At 36.6% G+C, this 19,116-nt stretch overlaps 3 protein-coding genes and 1 non-coding gene across 5 annotated transcripts; 2 read left to right on the top strand and 2 right to left on the bottom strand.

Annotated features, from left to right (window-relative positions):
* The first annotated feature begins 8,021 nt into the window (after positions 1 to 8,021).
* Positions 8,022 to 10,915, top strand: LOC113697548 (uncharacterized). The gene is made up of 3 exons (XM_027217216.2): positions 8,022 to 8,484; positions 9,213 to 9,575; positions 10,179 to 10,915. The coding sequence occupies exons 1-3, from the start codon at positions 8,275 to 8,277 to the stop codon at positions 10,704 to 10,706; spliced, it is 1,101 nt and encodes a 366-aa protein (XP_027073017.1). The 5' UTR covers positions 8,022 to 8,274; the 3' UTR covers positions 10,707 to 10,915.
* Positions 10,916 to 11,033: 118 nt separating this feature from the next.
* Positions 11,034 to 12,256, bottom strand: LOC113694753 (putative germin-like protein 2-1). The gene is made up of 2 exons (XM_027213616.2): positions 12,007 to 12,256; positions 11,034 to 11,716 (listed from the first exon to the last, which is right to left on the bottom strand). The coding sequence occupies exons 1-2, from the start codon at positions 12,122 to 12,124 to the stop codon at positions 11,181 to 11,183; spliced, it is 654 nt and encodes a 217-aa protein (XP_027069417.1). The 5' UTR covers positions 12,125 to 12,256; the 3' UTR covers positions 11,034 to 11,180.
* Positions 12,257 to 13,989: 1,733 nt separating this feature from the next.
* Positions 13,990 to 18,234, top strand: LOC113695547 (histone-lysine N-methyltransferase ATXR4-like). Of its 2 annotated transcripts, XM_027214680.2 has the most exons (7): positions 13,990 to 14,517; positions 15,183 to 15,238; positions 15,667 to 15,793; positions 16,142 to 16,211; positions 16,351 to 16,530; positions 17,402 to 17,473; positions 17,840 to 18,234. In XM_027214680.2, exons 1-7 carry the CDS (start codon positions 14,101 to 14,103, stop codon positions 17,956 to 17,958), a joined length of 1,041 nt encoding a protein of 346 aa, XP_027070481.1. In that variant the 5' UTR covers positions 13,990 to 14,100; the 3' UTR covers positions 17,959 to 18,234. The 2 variants fall into 2 exon arrangements, with proteins under 2 accessions (XP_027070481.1, XP_027070482.1); XM_027214681.2 differs by lacking the exons at positions 15,183 to 15,238; positions 15,667 to 15,793.
* A 150-nt stretch (positions 18,235 to 18,384) lies between these two features.
* On the bottom strand, positions 18,385 to 18,456 carry TRNAG-UCC (transfer RNA glycine (anticodon UCC)). Its single transcript has one exon. It is a non-coding gene; the product is annotated as a tRNA-Gly (tRNA).
* Between the last annotated feature and the right edge of the window lie 660 nt (positions 18,457 to 19,116).

The raw sequence follows: 19,116 nt of genomic DNA, 5'->3' as shown, positions 1-19,116 counted from the left end.
AAGATTCCATAATTTATATTATTCAATTCTTATTCAAATCTTCCAAACTCTAATACTAAGAATTTAGGAATTTTACATGTAAATCTTGATTCCAAAATTAAGAAATTTTCCTTTCCAATACTGCTTTATGCAGTTCTATGAAAAATAATCGTTACTAAATTCTATTGTGCTCTCTTGCTAGAGTTTAGTCTTTATTTTCTATTTTTAAATAATTTTCCCTTTTATAAGTCTGTAATGTCTTTATCAAATAAAAAAAAATGCATTTGCGGCACAGAGCCCCACAAGTTAAAATAGCACTGTAGCTTTTTTCAGCCTTGTTTGGGCCTTGAGAAGTAAGGAGGAATCGCTATCAGTCACTCATTCCAAACCCAAACGAGGTCCACTTTTAGGTGACCTGTGCACATTCTTTAATTGGTCTACAAATTAATATCCACATCCTTGTTTTCCTAGCATGCCACATCAGTCCAGCCTGTTACTGCACTTTAACAAGCCCAAATATTTGGTTAGTTTATACATGAGGCACACCCAAATATTTTGATACTCGGAACCTCGCGAGTTAAGTTCTATTCAGTTCAAACTGATTTGTGTAATTTTTATTGAATTTGGCGTAAACTCTTGCAATTTTACTGTAATCATGACCACTAGATAGTATGATTGAATGGGAATCATTTTTCTTTTTTGAACCGTGATAAAGTTTTTTAAAACAAAATGTGTGAATTTTTGTGTTGGGCAAATTCAACTAATATGAGTTTTTTCCTTACACTGGGCCTCAGATTGGATAAGGTTCCTTGAGGTCAGCCCCATTTCCAACGCAATTATTTAACCTGGACAAAATGATCTGTGGACTAGGCCGACATGAAAGATATTGTTTGGGTCAATGACCAAGACCAATGCACGCAAATGTACAAACAAAATGCGGGCCATTTTGGGATGCTAGCTTTTGTCGTTAAATGAAGGAATATATTCCGCATTTCATTTCACTCTAAACGAGTTACAAAAAAAAAAAAAAAAAAATTTTATCAATATATTTATTTACAAAAGTAGGGGTATCTTGAGCTAATAAAACCTTGCCAACAATATAATATCACGTGGTAAAACTCATTTTCACCTATTTATAAACACCTTATTAGTTCTCGTAATGCCTGCAAGATATAATTATTAAACCCGGTCCAGACCTCAACTTGGTAAGGTCACCAGTTTAATAGGTTAGTGGTTCAAGAACAAGCTTATCGATTAAATCGGAGATTAGATCATATAGTAAATTAATATGTTTGAATAATTAAAAATAACAAAAATATTGAATTATTGGTTGAATCGTCAGCTTTTTGAGATTCATCGATTAAGCTGACAAATCATTGATGGGTTAACGAGTTTCTCCTGTATCCTATTTAACTACTAACCTAACTAGAGAAAAGAGGGATCGATTGGACGGTACGGAAGAAAGGAGTGTAAGTGAGACGTTTCGAATTTAAAACCAACCATTTACACTAAAGGTAAAATAACATACTAACCCAACCGACTAGATGATTTGTTCACAGGATTGACCGGTCGAATCATTGAGTCCGATTTAATAACTACGCTGCAGCGTCTTTTATTGTTCGCAGTCAATGGCTACTAACCAACAGTAGATAAAAATGGCATAGATGACGATTTACATAGAATTTAAGTCCAGCCCACCAACCGTCCAATGAATCACAGCTAGAGAAATTGATTGGTGGTGATGTTTCGTTTGTCTTGTCTTGTCTTATCTCATCCTAATAAATTTATGTACTGTTACAGTATGTATTTGTAGTGTTTTTTCAAGAATATTAAGTATGTAGAAACACAAACAGTACCATTCAATGCAGAAATGTGGGGAAGAGATTAACCTTTTGGCTTCTTTGCACATTTAAAATGCAGCAGAGTAATGACAACTGGTTTCATTTTTATAACCATTCTGAAGCTGTCATGACATAAAAGATGGCAACCTAAACAGATGGAACAATTTAAGTCTCGTTTTCAGTATTGGTAGAATTACAAGTTTCACCGATGCCTTTCGCCGGAGTTTCTGGATAGAAATCAAATGCACTGAACAGAAATTTTGCATTTGCGTACCGAACTACCAGAAAGGCCATAATTACAGAGAGGGACAGAGAGAGGAATTGCTGAGGATGACACTTTGCCGGCCTTGCCTCCCTTGAAAGATCCTTCTTCTATTTTCCCAACTAAATCCATTGTCCTGACCAACTAGCTACTCCAATACAGTACCCACGCGCCCTTTTGTACACTGGAGTAGCCTATAGTAATACTCATACCACAAGACAACAGCAGAGTTTCCATTTACAACTTTTATGAATCTAGCAAGTTAATATTTAACTTTCCGTGACTATATTTATCAATCATCTTTTTACGCCGTCACGTATATCAAATCGTTACAGTATATACTTTTTTTTATAAAAATTTCAAAAAATAACAATCAAATGGGACATTAGTGTTTCAACTAACATGAAAAGATTTCCAAGAAAGATTTCGATCTGTTTTGTGTATAAAGTTTTTTTTTTTTTTTGTTTTTGAGAAATTGTATATCAAGTTAGTCAGTACTAGTATATCTTACTTTCAAGTCACACTAACCAATTAAAGGAGTAAATCTTTATTTCTAGTGTCAGCATACAAAATTTTTCATATGAAGATGCATAAATGTATGATATGTTATTTGGCAAGATAATGGAAATTTAGTTGTGCATATACGTCGCATATCTAGATTTTCAGGTGTTTTCATCGAAATAATAGGACAATTTTACGATCACTATTAGATATTATACCCTCAAATTAAATTGATCGTTGGACAGTCAAATAAGTGTTTTTGATTCTCAGATTATAAGAGTCTGAATTGTTTTTAGCATGAATCAAAATTACCATTGAGGGGCACTTTTAACATAAATAAATCTTCTCGCACCTGAAATTATTTTTTTATTGTTACTTTTTTTTTTTTTTTGAACTGAGCTAAATTGTTACAAGAAAATCGATTTTAAGGAAGGTTAGTGATTATTTTTAGAAGTTTGGGGGTGGGCAGTGAAACTATCAGATGCCTCAGGGAAGGTTTCTGAAATTATCCCAATTTTCAATAAAAATAAATACGTAATATATCGTTGTCAAAGTACTATGGCCACGTACATTGACAACTCAATGTTCACCTATTGCAAATATCCCTGCAGATTCTCAAGTACGATCTCCCTCCTTTAACTTCACCTGTAATAATAAGAAAAGGTTTTAGATAGTTTTCTCAAAAGTCCAACCAACTTTACAGTTTATCCACAAATCATTCTACTTTACATAGGCAGATAGTGTAAGCACTCATTAATCACTTCTAAAGCCTAATTATTTCGAGATTTTCAATGGTATCATTAACAGCTTTGAAGAAAACTTTTCTACTACAAAAACGCTATAGTCCCTTTCGAATATAGTAGTACTTACTCATGATTTTAATTTACTTGCATATTGCCACAGTATTTAGTAATTTAAACTTTTAAAATAATTTAAGATCTGATGATAATTCTTACTCTATGTCTAGCCGTGAATTTAATCTTATCGGCACAGTACCCTAAAATAGCTACCTCTCAGATGAACATGCCAAAAAATGGAGTAAAACAAACAAAAACTACTTCTCATTCTACTAACAAATACTTAAAGGGTAAGTGAACACATAATAATCATTTTAACCCTTGTGTTTTGACAGCGGATGCCAGCCACGAGTTTAAAGTAGCACAACTAAGCTATTAGTACTATACAAAGGCCCTGCAGGGACAAGGGGCAGGTGCAATCGTTTCTGACGGTTTTGTGTATTTTACACACCGTGTAACTTTATTTACATACGTTGTAACTTTATTTGCACAATGTATAACTTTAGTACAAAATTTTATGGGTTCCACACATATTGTGAAAATCGAGGTACAAAAAGTGATATGAACTACACATTTTTTTTTAGTCAAAATCTGGCCGTGAACAACTCAGAAGCGGCCCTTCTGATGACCGGCCTTGCCCCTCATCCCGCCCCGCTGTACTTTAGTATGTAGCTGACCTGTAAAATTCTGGTTTTCCACTTATCCTTAAAAGCAATGTTTTCAGAACCGGACCGGACCGGCCGGTTCGACCGGTTGGACCGCGAACCGGCCATGTCACCGGTCCGGTCTAATGTTAAAGCCGGAAGTTCATGGAGAACCGTTGAAACCCGGACGAACCGGACAAACCGTGCGAACCGTTAAGAACCGTGAACCGGCGGTTTTTTAAATTCTTCAACAAAATATCAAGAATGGTGTAGCTAAGATTCGAACCTGGGTCTTCAAATTTAAATATGACAATCTTACCGCTAGACTGTACTTAAGTTTGTTGAAAATTCTACTTGACTAAAAAATATATTAAAACATCAAGTTCTTCTCTTATTTTTTTTTTCAATTTTTTCTTCTTAACCATTTTTAACCCAAATATCCACAACAAGATTTTTTCAAGTCTTCACCATTATTATCATGTTATTATCTTTAGCAGATTGTAAACAAGTTAAAAATTTCAACTTTTCTTGTTTTCCAACATTTTAGTAAGTTTAATTTTTTTCTTTTCAAGGTTTTTTTCTATATTATTATCTTTAGTTGATTTTTTGCATTTTCTTCTTTTTCCCCTCAATTTTCATATGTTTCCCTCATTTTTGTTTTATTTTTATTCGATTAATTAAGGATGAAATTTTTGCAAAAGTAGTGCACATCCGTGTAAGAATTGGGTAGGAATTACAAATAATAACATTGGGTTGGTCAAAAATATGGTAGTTGGCACATAATCGAAGCTATTGATAATTGAATTTAAAATAATTAATGGTATAGGATCATTGAATTTAATATAACATGTTAATTAGTAATGTTTAGTAGCAATTAATTTTTTATGTGTTTAACTGTATATTTGTTTTTCAAAAATTTTTAGTTTTTTTAGTTTGAGCAATTAGATTTATATTTTTATAATAAAATTTTAACTTTTTCAGCTTAAGTTGATGAAATTGTGAAGGTGGTGTGGTTGCTTATCATGCCACTGATAAAAGTTTGCTATTCAAATAGTTTGTCTTAACTTGAACTCTTTTATGGATTTTTTTAAGGGTTGTAAAAGAATTTCAATATTTAATTTATTTATTTTTTGTGTTTTTATTTGTGATAATTGGTGCACATTTGGATGTATCTATTTATGTTTATAATGAATTTATGAAAACTTGTGGTGAATTATGATATTTTAATTATATTTATCATTCCATATTTTTTGTATAACTTTTAGAAAATTTATTATTATCATAACTTAAATTAAGTTATGTTGGTAAAGTTCAAGTGTAGAATGAAACCTGCTTAGTACTTAACACTAAATAAAAAAAAAAAAAAAAACAGTGAACCTTTGAACCGGCCGGTTGGACCGGTCGGACCGGTCGAACCGCGAACCGGCCACCTCTCCGGTTCACTGACCGGTCCGAGTTTAAAAACATTGCTTAAAAGCGAAAGCTGCACATTTTTTAGAGGAAAAAAGCCGGGTCAAGGTGGACCATCTAGCATAATTGTATATATCAAATCAAATTAAGAGTCGAAGGATTAAACAATTCTTCTTTATTTGAGTTTATAAATTTTTTTTTTTTTGAAAAGTTCATTTTGAATACGAATACCCAAGCCACCATCAAGATAAAGGATTTAGGTTATGATTACACAAAGTTGTTGAAGTTCATTATTTTCTCTGTCCGTTTGGATTGCATTTTTCTGGATTTTTTTGTAAAAAAATTACTGTAGCGATTTGATATATGTGAGGTAAAAAGATGATAGGCGAATGTGTTCACGAAAAACGTAACAATTTTTCTGAGTAAAATCACAATCCAAACGGGGAGATTGTTGTTCGGCTCCTCCAAGTCTGGCGTCCGTCATCACTTGCCTTAGTCATACTCAGCTTCATGCTTGAATTGACCTCAGATTCTGCTTGATCATATCCCGCGACTTGTTAACTCCTGCTTCTTTGAACTTAAAATTACCCTTTCAATTTTAGCTCCGTATTCATCATTTTCATTTCAAATAGTATCTTGACCATGGGTGTAATCGAGTCGAGTCGAATTCGAATAGTGCACTACTCGAACTCGACTTTAATTAAAAAATTTAGACTCGAGCTCGAGTTTGAACTCATTGAATTCTTGAAAGTCAAGTTCGATTTTATTTTGCATTACTAGAGATCATGCTTATAAGTCTAATCTAGTTTATTTCGAAATCAATCAAGCTTAATCGAGTCTAATCAAATTTATTAATTTCAAACTCGACTCAACAAGTAGCTCAAGCTGCTGGAACTTGAGCTCGAACTCGATCAATACGAGTTCAAACTCGATATTTGATCGAGCAAGCTCGTGAGCTATTCTGTTAAACTCGACTTATTTGCTGCCCTAGTATCTTCGACATGTCCAATTACAAAATACATCGAAGTATTGGCATTTTTACAGGTAAAAATCCATATAAAAACTTTTTAGTGTTAGAGAATATAAAGATTACAGCCATTAAGACACATCACTCTTGAGAGGAGAGCCCTACCGGCAATAAACATTACTGCTTGATGCATTATACATGGTGGAGGCATTATCATCTTCACATGGATCAAAGTTCAATAATTAGGGTCTCGCATGCACCTTAATACACAAATTATAGTACAATTTTTGCCCGTTACGAGTGCTTCGTGATGATGCTCAAACTGGTGGTCCAGTCTATGAAATGTTGCAAGTTAAATGCATACAGATCCTAAATAATGAATCTTTTCCTGAATATTCATATATTCAATTCGGACATTCTTCCCCCATACATTTCAAAGCAGCTTCATGGCCAAGTAATCTAATAAAATAACAGCATCATACACAATCAGACATACTCAGATACATGTCTCTATTAGTATGCCCCATATGCTTTGGGTTGCATAGAAATCTGTTTTCAGGGAAACGTTTTTTGCACTTCTATTTTTGTTAATCACACTTTCACTGTCATCTTGATATAATCTTGATAGTACAGTTTTCATTTATTAGATTATATGATAAAAACGAATGATGGAAGCACACATAACAAAAAATGGACTGTAAATAATATTTTTCTTTTTTGTTTTTTGTTTTTATCCTCGTTCTCTTGTACTAATTATTTTATTTGTCATAATGATAAGGAAATGACAATACCAAAGACACATATACGCTGGTACACTACTTACATTATGCCTAAATACGACATATTTGTGAATAAGATAAAAACTGCAGCATATGCAAATCTATATGTACAGATACACGTAGTATCTGTATTTTTGGCTCCATAATATACAAACAAATCTTGATGGTAAGAATATATATTCAAGAAGATCCCAACAAATCTTAGCCCCATTCAATAATATACAAACACATCTTGATGGTAAGAATATGTGTTTAAGAAGATCCCAACAAATCTTAGCCCCCTTTCCTAAAATCTGGATTCTGGAGACAGGCATTATGGTCATCCAAATCTTATTCACCTTTGTCACTAGACTAAAAGTCTATTGGCTTTGTTTGGATTGTTTCTTTTTCCTTAAAAAAAAAAAGAGAAAATTTGTTACATTATAAACACGTCTTTTTGATCTTATATACATCACATCTCAGAAATGTGTTACGGTAATGTGTTAGGGTGTTATGTTATTCGCTTGTAATGTTGTAATTTAGATAATGATTGGATAAACTATTTAATCAAGAAAGGTTACTATTGCGGCATAGGACTTTCTTTTCGCCTTTGACCCACACCATTACAGTTGCAGAAGAAAAACATTCACGTACTTGTGGAATATTTAATGTAAAGATTGTTGTTACTTGAGTTTGATGAAAAATGTTTCTTAAGTCTTAGTTAAGATGTGTAAGAGAGAAGTGATGATCACGCGCAGGAATTGCAGGTGCGTAATGAGGCAGCTGCCCCAGATGTTCCCTCCTTTCTATCTCCTCAGATGTCCTAAAAGTGGCTCAATCAAAGTGCTCTTCCTCCTCCCTTCTCTACTCATTTTCAAACAGTTTCTTTTGCTTCAGCAGTTTCCCACTAGTCCTTTTCTGTTTTCTGTCTTCTGTCTTTCCTTATTTTTATTCTCAACTTCTTGTCTGCAGCCATTGTTCCCGTCCTAGAAAGCGAAAACAGAAAGGAAAAGCTGCAGCAGGAGCTAGGAAGCTAATACTATCTAGCTGAGGAAGATTTAGCTAGCTGCACCATACATACCATCGAGAGAAAAGCTAGCTAGCTAGCTAGAGAGATGAGCCGTCTTGCACCGTTATCAGAAGAACCTGTAAATGAAGAAGACTCCAAGAACTGCTCTAGTAAAGCCCAGACGTGGAGAAAATGGTTGAGAGACCACTTTTCTCTGCAGCTTTTCAACAGGAAATCAGACCTCAGACTCCTCTTAAGTGTTCTTGGATGCCCTCTTTTTCCCCTGGCTGTTCATCCCAAACACCCCATCACTGAAGTGAGTTTCTCTTTTCCTTTCTTAATCACCCTCTGAAATTTTTGTCCCTTTGCGTTCTGTTCCATTGCTACATGATCATGATGCCATCGAACCCGGGTGCTTAGAGTTTTCATTTTCCATTTAGCTTTACTTCTTCTTGCTGCACGTAACGATGGAGTTTTAATTAACCATCATGTAATAGTTTAATGTCCTAATGTTTGTGCATATCGTTTGTATTTTATTTGTTTGGCCACAACGTTAGTACTACATAATTTAAAGAGCTTGATGACTAAAATTACGCAAGTAGTTTATGTAAATGTCGGTCTTATGTTGTTGTTTTTCTTTAACTTAATTAGTCAATTGTTTATCCTTTGTTCCTCTTCATAATTGATGGCAATCCAGTGTTTACATAACATGGAAGTCACCATGTGAACGTTTGACCTTTGTTGTACTGACTACCCATCCAAACTGTTGTTAACAGCCATTTACAGATCAGTAGACTCCCACTCCCCATCATTATTTTTATCAAACAAAAATTAAGTGGATTTCTTTATTTTTTTCTTAAAGAGGCATAGCACATGGTATAAATCAGAAAGATGCCATTTTAAGGCTGTGGAAGGGATTGCCATGAGTTCATTTGCTGATTATTAATTTATATATGGCTGTCTGATTCAAGTGGCTAGAGAGACATTTATTCCTCCCTCGTTCAAGAACGAAACTTAAATGCCTTCTCAAAATGTTTTTGTTAGGTGTCCTCATCAGCCCAATACATAATCCATCATTTTACGGCAGCAACCGGCTGCCGAAAGCTAGAAGGGATGGTGAAGAATATTTATGCCACGGGAAAAGTTGCAATGGCAATGGTGGACCATGATCAGCTAGGAGGGGGCTTGGCTGCCTCTGCCTCAGCTGCAAATGTATCCAATGCTGCTTTACAAAAAGGTTGCTTTGTTATGTGGCAAATGCTGCCTAATAAGTGGCTAATTGAGCTAGCTGTTGCGGGTCACAAAGTTGTAGCTGGTAGCGATGGCCATTTGGCCTGGCGCCACACCCCTTGGCTAGGTGTCCACGCTGCTAAGGGTGGCGCCCGTCCTCTTCGCCGATCTTTCCAGGCAAGAAATGCCCCCTCACCCTGAATTCTTTGCATTAATGAAAAGGACTGATCAGTTATTCGTTTTTATCATCTTTGATCTTTGCCTTTCCTATTCTTTGTCCTGTGTATTTCATCTGTACTAAGATTATGGATATTTCTCCAATGTCACTTGGTAGCTAGAGGTTCCATGTTGCCTTGTCCCCCAGTTTGCTATTTTTGCTAACGTAACACCATCTAAAGCACTTACTTTGATGTGGAATATTCCCTTCTTATTAGTGGAAGGCATGGGAGCCCAACATCAGCATGGGTTTTTGCTTTGCCTTTATGTGACTTTTTAGTACATGTTCTTGATCCTTCGTGTAAGTAGTCACACTCGCACTTTTGGATAATATATACAACTAGTAGATAATGAACTCCATTTCTAATCCTGAGATAATTACTATCCCAAGCCCAGAAAAAATATTTGCTGTTCAGAAAAAAGTGGAAATTCTTCAATCTCCTAACAGTTTCAATTGCCAAGAGTCAGAATACTCAGGCTGGAATTAAGCTCTTTGTGTCTGTGATACAATATGGGTGGTTTTTTCATGTGAAAAATAAGAATTAACATCAACTGGCTATTCAGGGACTAGACCCTGTGGCTATATCTACCATCTTCTCGCAAGCGGAGTACATGGGAGAAAAGCAAATATTTGGAGTTGATTGCTTTGTGCTAAAACTGTCTGCCAACCATACGGACCTAGTCGAGCGCAGCGATAACACAGCAGAGATGATCAAGCATGCAGTCTTTGGTTACTTCAGCCAGAGAAGTGGCTTGCTCATCTATTTAGAGGACTCGTACTTGACCAGAATACAGTCACCTGGCTCACTCCCCTCGTATTGGGAAACCACAATGGCTACCAAAATGGAAGATTATCGGAGCGTCGAGGGAGTTAAGATTGCGCATTCAGGTCAATCTACTGTAATCATCACAAGGTTTGGAGACAATCTGAAGTTTGGCCCTTCCTTCACGAGAATGGAAGAAACATGGACGATTGATGATATTGCTTTCAATGTCCCCGGCCTTTCTATGGACTGCTTCATTTCTCCAAAAGAACTGCAGAAAGACTATCCAGAGGAAAACCTTGACTGGATATCACCATTGCATCAATGAAGACTGTCGATGGACGAGATTGAAGATCATTTTTTGTAACTTCGATTGTGGTGCTTAATTAACTGATTTTTCCTTGAATGCTAGTGTTTTAACATTATTGACCAAGAATACTATGAGGATCAGAAGCCGAGGCCGACCCTCTCTTTTGTGTATACAAATGATTGTACTCAATTAAGTGCTTGATATATGTGTAAGTCTACTTTTTCCCATTACCTTGTCCTCCTGATCTTTATGGTAATTTTTTTTTCAAGAAAATTTTAGATTTTCTCTTGGGGGGAATAATTTCACTGCTGACAACCGTTCATGCATTATCAGGACAACAAAGTCTTGCATAAATCTTCAAAAAAAACTAGTAGTATTCCCTCTATGAATTCAATTATAAGCCCCTTTAATAAATCTTGAAATTGAACTCCAATTCATAGTATGAAGGAATTGCATAATTGGTCACAGTTCATGACTCCCACTTCGGCTAGCCTAGAACTTGGATCGAATCACTTCCACAGTGCTCTCGTCAATCTGGAATGATTTGGCCAGAGCGTCAGAAGGGATGGCTGGGTTTGATCCGAAGACGGTGCTTGGAACAGATACCAGACCAGGATTTTGGCCGTTGAGTGCAACAATGGCGACAGCATTTCCATAGCCGACATTTCGCTGGTAGTGGACAAGTCCCACAGGAAAGACGAAGGCGTCGCCCTTTCGAAGGACCTTGACGAAAAGCTTGTTATCAGGAGCTGAAGTTATGAAGCCGACTTCGAGAGCTCCGTCAAGAACAGTGATCATTTCAGTGGCTCTGGGGTGAACGTGAGGGGCGTTCACCCCCCATGGCGCAAAATCAAAGCGTAGCATGGAGATGCCCAGGGTGTTCAGCCCTGGCAGCTCAGCAGCAAATACTTGGGTAGCGCTGAAGCCTGCAGGATTTGTGGTGTTGCCGGCGAGGTGCAAACCAGCGAACACGAAATCGTTTACGGTAACGCTGCTGGCTTCCTTGCAAGTCTTGCCATTCACATCCACTGCAAGTGTTGTAGAAAGTTACGTAAAAGTCAGGTCAGTCGAACTGAATATATCAATTAACGCTAGCGCTGAAAGACGAACTAAGCTACTCGATACTCGAGTCGAACTCGGTTTGATAAAAGCTGGTTTACACCCCTAATTAACGCTGCGCCTGGCTATTATAAGATGGAAAAGGTGTTAAAACCTCAAAGGGAAGTATTATGTGTAATTAAACTGCTACTTAATTCCTGGATCAAATGTGCCAATGCGTGGAGGATCATATTTATATGAAGTGTAATATTGTAGGTACCTGGGCTAGTGGCTTTCGCGACGCAAAAATCTTGCAGTGGTTGCTCATCAAATGCCGAAGCAAGGAGGGAGAAACTGAGAGCCATCAGAGTGATGAAAACGATGCAGGTTTTCGCCATTGCAAACAGGCTTGAAAATTTAATCAAATTGGAGGAAAATTGTGCTGCTTTGAGAGCTAGTCAGGGAAGAAGTGTTTTTGAGTCATGCTTAAGCATAGCCACTTTACTGCCTATTTATAGCAATTATTGATCTTGAACCAATCTTGATGAATATCCACCAATTAATCAAGCAGAGCGGCAGGCTCTTGCCAGAAAGTTTCCATTCAATCACAAATTGATTTGGAGCTTTCCATGACCAAATCAACACAATCTCTTTCAAAACTAGTCGTATATACAATGAAAGATTGTCTTTTGAGGAACTGGTTTGCCGTCCACTTTCACAGGTAAACATGACAAGTTCAGCATATAGCTGCAGTCTGGATTATTTTCAGTTTTGGCCTTGGACAGAGGAAACTCGCCAAGTGCAAATACTACAAAATAACTAGACACCGATGACAAATTTCAAGCAGTGTTAACTAAGCTGTTAAATTAAAACTACCAGCGTTTGGACCGATGGCCACCATCAAGCCATTAAGGCTTGTTGGCCTCCCACCAATTGCCACAGTATGTGGCTCTTCACAAATCCAAACGGATGTGTAGTGCATCCGTCTGATTCGATAGTGGTTTAGTTCCCGTCGGCCTCCTATAGGTCCTGTTGGGTCATCCCCTAGAATAGGTTAGAGTAGGAGTAGATGTAGAGTACACTATTATCGACTGTTTAAAAAAAGAAAAAAAAAAGACGAAACTGTTAAATTAAGATCTAAAAAGACTAGGCTGGTTATAAATGCATCACTAAAGATTTACTATGAAAAGCTCATTAGCTGAAACATTAATTAACAAGATTTTGATCCTTAGATGGGATATCCCTTTTCCTCAAAGTTGCAATTGGTGAAGTATACATGTTGACGTGCAAACTAGAAAGAAAATGAAATCCAGTTGATTAACTTGTCCTCCGGCCAAAAACAAACAAACAAACATATAACTGTCTATGGGTAGTGGCTTGATGACTAAAACTAGACAGTTGTGTTGAATTGTCTGCGTATAATTGGCTACTTCTTACCATAGAATCCCTAAAGGTTCCAAATAGAAGATCTCTCACTTAAAAAAAAAAAAAATCACTGCCCAAAAAAGAGTGCCAACACCTAGTCCACTTATAACTTGACATTATAGGAAAGGAAATAAGTTAAAAACAGAAGGCCATGATTTGGTTTTGTGAACTTAATTTTGGTGAAATAGTTTTTTTACAAATAAAAATTTTGAATCATCATAAATTAGTTTCAATAGTAAATAATTTAATTTTGTCACATAACAAAAAACATAGGGTATGCCATCATTTTTTTTTTGTCAAGAATTTATGCAAGTAACACTTAAATTAACCCCACGTAGGAATACCAAAAGACGTCAACTTTTGATACCCCCATGGAACTTAAATACTACATACACACACCCTCCACAAATGATGTGGGATAGGGTATGCCATCATAACTAGTACGATTTTGTGTATACAACAAACCTAATCGTAATTAAGCTAGCCAATGTTCAAAAACATATAGTTGTACGCATTTACCAAACTCGCATGCTAAATAGGATTTAAACAAATTCAAGTGCGCTTGTCTGGTTTGGTGGTTCACCTTTCAACCTCCATACAAGCACCTTTGAGCTTCACTCCTCTATAGTAGAGGTTACTTTAGAAGTAGAGTAGATTGTTGCCGTTGTAAAACAACAAATTCGAGTGGAAACTTTTGAAAATTTTAAAAATCAAATTTTATGTATATTTCATATATCTAGACATTATGAGTCGAATGCATAAAAGATTTACTTGATTTATTGGTCAAAATTTCGAAGGATTTAGAATTTTAGAGCCAGAGACCCAAACTCAATTGGGTCAAATGAGTGGCTACCGACATAGAGAGTGGCCCATCAATCCGGCCCTAAAGGAATTCGTCAAATGCGTCCCAGAAGGAATTCGTCACTGAATCGGATTTTACCGCCAAAAAATGTTGCGGGGAGGTAGCCGTTGGGCTTCCCGCTTCAAAATCTTCCTCCCCCGTCTGAAAAACGACTGCAAAACACCGCCATTTCTCCTCACCTTCTCCTCTTCCTTCACAACCACCACTCCCACCGCCGGAACCGGTGCTGCTGACAACGACAGTTCGCAGCCGGGTCGTCCTTCTGCACCCCCTCCTATTCAAGTCGGATTCACCGACTCTGCCGGCAGAGGCGTGTTTGCCACTCGAAGAATCGCTGCCGGTGAGCTCATTCACACCGCCAAGCCCATTGTTTGTCATCCTTCTCTGTCTTCTCTCCACAGCGTCTGCTATTTCTGCCTTAGAAAGCTTCTCCCCGATCAACGACCCCTTTTCCAAAGTAACGATGTCCAGTTTTGCAGCCAAGAGTGCCAAAACCAATCGCAGGTGGGCTGTTGCTGTAGTAATACGATTTTAACACGTAATTCCATTGCTTCAATTTGACTTTGAATGTGCACGCATGTTTTGATTATGGGTTTTTTTGTGACCGTTTGATATGATGAGCCGCAACTTTAGCAGAAGCGTTTTGGCAAATGGACTGTTCACTAGGTGTTTGATATTTTGTTCCCGACGAAATGGGTCATCTTCTGATGCGTGATATATTTAGAGGGAAATTCGGATTAATGTCAGAGAAAGGGGTCATATTTGATCTTTGCCTTTTCTCTTCCTCTTTAATTCATATGACGTCTTCGCCTTACACCTCATAAATGAAGTAATTAATCAATTCACAGAGTTAACTTTTAAAGAAAAAGAAGAGAGCTGCATGACTTGGAGAAGTGACTAGTTGATGGGCCAAGTTGACAGCATCTTATTAAGTCTTTCTCGATTTTAGCTGCATGATCCAGATATGTGTGCATTGATATATTACTGATGCTCAGTTTTTGCTGACTTGTTTTTTACTTGTATTAGCAGACTTAGTTCCAAGCTAAGCTTAAGATGTATCTTATGCATGCTCTTACGATTTTATCTAAATTTTTTAGCTCAATTCTTTTTCATCTTCGACCTTGAGTTTGTTGACTTACATTTTCCATTTTTAAACATCTTTCTTTTAGGTTTTTCACGAGATTGAGAGGAGAGCAGATTGGTCAACCTTTAATGATTATTGCTGGTATGAATTTTGTAATTACACCTTTTTTCGTCTGTATTCTGGACCTAGACTTTCATGAGTCAAGTGTGACCTCTTTTTTTATTTTTTCAAAATTTTTAGTCCACTTTTTTGTTGATACTAGCACTTGTCAGACTGTAGCATTGAAAATTTTGTCATATTGTATGATGCCTTTATGTGACAAGGATAAACAAACATCTTCAGAAGTTAAAAATTTGCTTCCTGGTACCATGATTTCTACCTTTTGGCTTCATTTGGCCACTTTAACAATCACATGCTTTTTCATTAGGCACATATGCACTAAAGAGTCACCGTATGTGTGTATTGTGTTTTCTTCTGAAAAGGCTATTAGTCTGTTCTGCAATCAGAAAGCTTGTTTAAATGGCCTGAGCTTAATGTATCTCATTCTGTTTGTTTGTCTTTTCTTCAAGGATGCATGGTCTTAAATATCCTTTGCTAGTGAAGCGGTTTGCTTGCCTTGTTATATCTGGATCTTCATCTGCAAGTAGTCTTGACATTCTTCAGCCAGCTAGTTTATCTTCTGAAATGATTTCTCTGGTAACCTTATCTTGCACTTCTTCAAATTCCTTCTGCATTTTCTGCTACTTAATATAAAGGTCTACTCCAGCATTAAGATGTTCAATGATTACAGGTTGACTAAGAATCTATCTGTTCCAGTCTTAATGCCTTTGCAAAATAACTTTAACTGCTTATTCATCAAAGTCTCTTGGGGATGCTGATCATTGGAAACCTAAACTCCAAGTGTAAAGATTACATAGTGGGATTGTATCTTTTCAAATAAGTGTACCGCATTGTCCTTCCTAGAAATCTCCTTTAAGTTAAAAAAAAAATATCTGGCTGGAATTTGGAAGTAATAAATTAAACTCTGCTGCCACGTGTTTACAGGTGGAAAAGGAATTCTGCTTGCTTAGAAACACTTTCCAAGATGCAGATATAAACACTCAGCAGCTGGCTTGTATCCTTCTGTGGCAGAAAAGAGCTAATGTTTTCTGGCAGGGCTTGTGTTTATTGATGCTTCGCTATTCTTTTTCTTACTTGAAATGTAGTGTCCCGCATCCTTTGGTCCAAAAGGCCATATATCTTTGACTTTATAGTTCTGACCAAACAATGGTATACTGGTGTATTGGCACGTATACGCATCAATGCTTTTAGAGTTGAATTGGCCTGTGAATCATATGAAGATCTTCTTTCTTCAGCAGCAGCTTCAGTGGAAGCAGAAGGAGCTGTAGGCAATGCCATTTATATGCTTCCATCCTTTTATAATCATGACTGTGGTGAGATCTCTTTCTTCTTCAATTAACTTCTTACCTTTTCCAAATCTCAAAGAAATGTTTTCTTGACCTCTCTGTTCGGCTTAGCAATGAAAGTCTCCCAAATTTTAGCAGAATTTGGTGCAACTCTAAAAGGTTTTTTATGGTTCTCTTGAATTCTGTTTCCAAAGCATTTCAGATCAATCTCCTGTGATAGTCATGCAGTCGGTCTCATGCAGTCTAAATCAAGCACCTAAGACATTCAATATTAAGCTCAAATTTTTTGATTTTAATCAGTCCCATTTCCAAAGAACTTCATGGTTATTGTCATGTGATCATTGTACCTGCACATCTAAATGCAGAACAGTAATCACTTTCTATGTTGGCTCAATTTCTCGAAATGGGGTCGCGACTCGCTGGTTTCATTTTGCACGAAAAAGTATTGGTTATTCAAGATATATGCATTTTGTTTGCAATTCTTTTCTGGCCAAAAAAAGAGGGTAGCCTTGATAATATGTGAGCGTGCTCCTTTCTGACCTGGCAGGTTTGTGTTTTTTCACACGTGAAAATTAGCCTCTTTGTTCATTTACGAATAAAGTTTAACTGCACAAAACCCTCATCCCCATAGGGCTTGAGTTTATTGGAAGAGTATTTTATACCTGACTCTTTGACTTTTTTTTGCTGAAATTTTATGACCAGTTGGATTTGTAATCTGTTGGTTGGTAATGATAACTTATGGAGCATTTCTAATAGCAATCTGGGGACAATGACATATAACACAGACAAAATTATGTCAAGTGAATGGCATTCCCATGTTATCTTCTTGCAATAGGAAGAGGAAAACAACTAATTGTAATTGATTATCAAATGGTTGACTTGATGATTTTCATTACAGATCCCAATGCCCATATCCTTTGGCCAGAAAATGTGGATGCGCGAGTGAAGGCTCTCTGTGACATTGAAGCAGGTCTGTTTTCATTTCAAGCTTAGTTGGCTCCTATAACATATAGAGCAACTAGCAACCGAGTGCAAACACAATTAGACAAGGCCATCTTTAAGTTTTTGCCCACCTCCCTCCCTAAGCCGAAAAGCCTTCTGGCATGGATAAAACTGCCACTTCCCAGCATTAGTATTACATCATAGACAAATCCAACATCGCCGCTTGTTTGATGTTTTTCAGCAGCCATTGTGCAGCGTGATTGAACATTTTTTTCTTATTTCTTTTCTCGGAATTTCTGGTCTGCTCTGCAACGTTTTCCATTGTTAACTTGGTTGGGACCAAGGCAATGTGGTATTCATCCTTTTTATTTTTTCTCCTTTCCTGATGTTGTAGGGGAAGAGTTGAGGATCTGCTATATCGATGCTAGTATGGATTATGAAGCTCGGCAAACTATCCTCTCTAAAGGATTTGGTTTCCAGTGCAACTGTCTTCGATGCTCCTCCCACCACTAGGCCTTTATGGTTTCCTTTTTTCTTCTTTGTTGTGACCAAGTATGAAGCTGTAAGCAAAAGGAAACTGAGTGTCAAGCTCAGTGCCTTAGCGGTCCAAAATGCTGTATTAGTTGGGAGTTATTTGAGTGCAGCATCTCTACATCTCAAGCCCAATAAATTTTCATGTTTGTAGCTTAAAAGCATTACTCTGTTTACATAATTGTGATACAAGTATGATAATTGAGAAATGACTTCAATTGAAATAAAGAAATAAACTAAAGCCGGGTTCAGTTATAATTTCCAACAAAATAAATTGGATTTGCATTTTGAATAGCAGTGTCAAGCAAGATGTACATTTTTTGTTTTTAATGGAAAATAATCGGTATTGGTGTTGCTGAATTCAAGGAAAAGTGAGCTAATGTTGCCAAAAAAATTAAACAAAAACGATGCGTTTGCCGGGAGTCGAACCCGGGTCTATTGCTTGGAAGGCAATTATCCTAACCGTTGGACTACAAACGCTCTTGCGTTAACATTTTGCTACATTGCTTAAATAATATCAGCCGTTAATATGCCCTATGTTGATCTTATATTCAAAATCTGAAAGAAAATTTTCTTCCTTCAATCTGCAATATTTGGAACTTGAAAGCTATAAAAGCTATAATGACGTCAGAAGAAAATAATTTTTCCATATTTAAATTATTCTCAATCAAAGTAAATAAAGGCAAAAAAAAAAAACCCATGTTTGACATATATTGTTGTTACTATATCTTTATACCTTTTTTCTTTTTTGGTCGAATACATCATATTTGTTGAATGACGGATCATTTCGCTCATCGGAAAAGGGAATAAAATGATTATCATCTACACCATAAGATGTATAAATTTTTCTGATTGGGAATTAAACAAATCAAGTAATTCTTTATAAGTCAGCAGTCATGCTTTTAAAGAAATGTATTGACTTTATCTCTCATAATATATTCATATTTACTTGAATCACAATTGCGTCGCAGCAAAGTGGAATTAAATAATCAAAAGAATTGACGGGTAGCAAATTAATCTTTCAAAAAAAAAAAAAAAAGAGACTCAGTGGCCACCGCCTCTCCTGGTGGGGTGGGAGGTCAGGGGTTCAACCATTGCCTCCCACCAAATTGTCTGCCCCTCATGGGTAACTCGGTTGGT

Source organism: Coffea arabica, chromosome 6e, assembly GCF_036785885.1.
Source record: "Coffea arabica cultivar ET-39 chromosome 6e, Coffea Arabica ET-39 HiFi, whole genome shotgun sequence".
Classification (NCBI taxonomy): Eukaryota; Viridiplantae; Streptophyta; class Magnoliopsida; order Gentianales; family Rubiaceae; genus Coffea; species Coffea arabica.
This window is presented reverse-complemented; position numbering and strand designations above follow the sequence as displayed.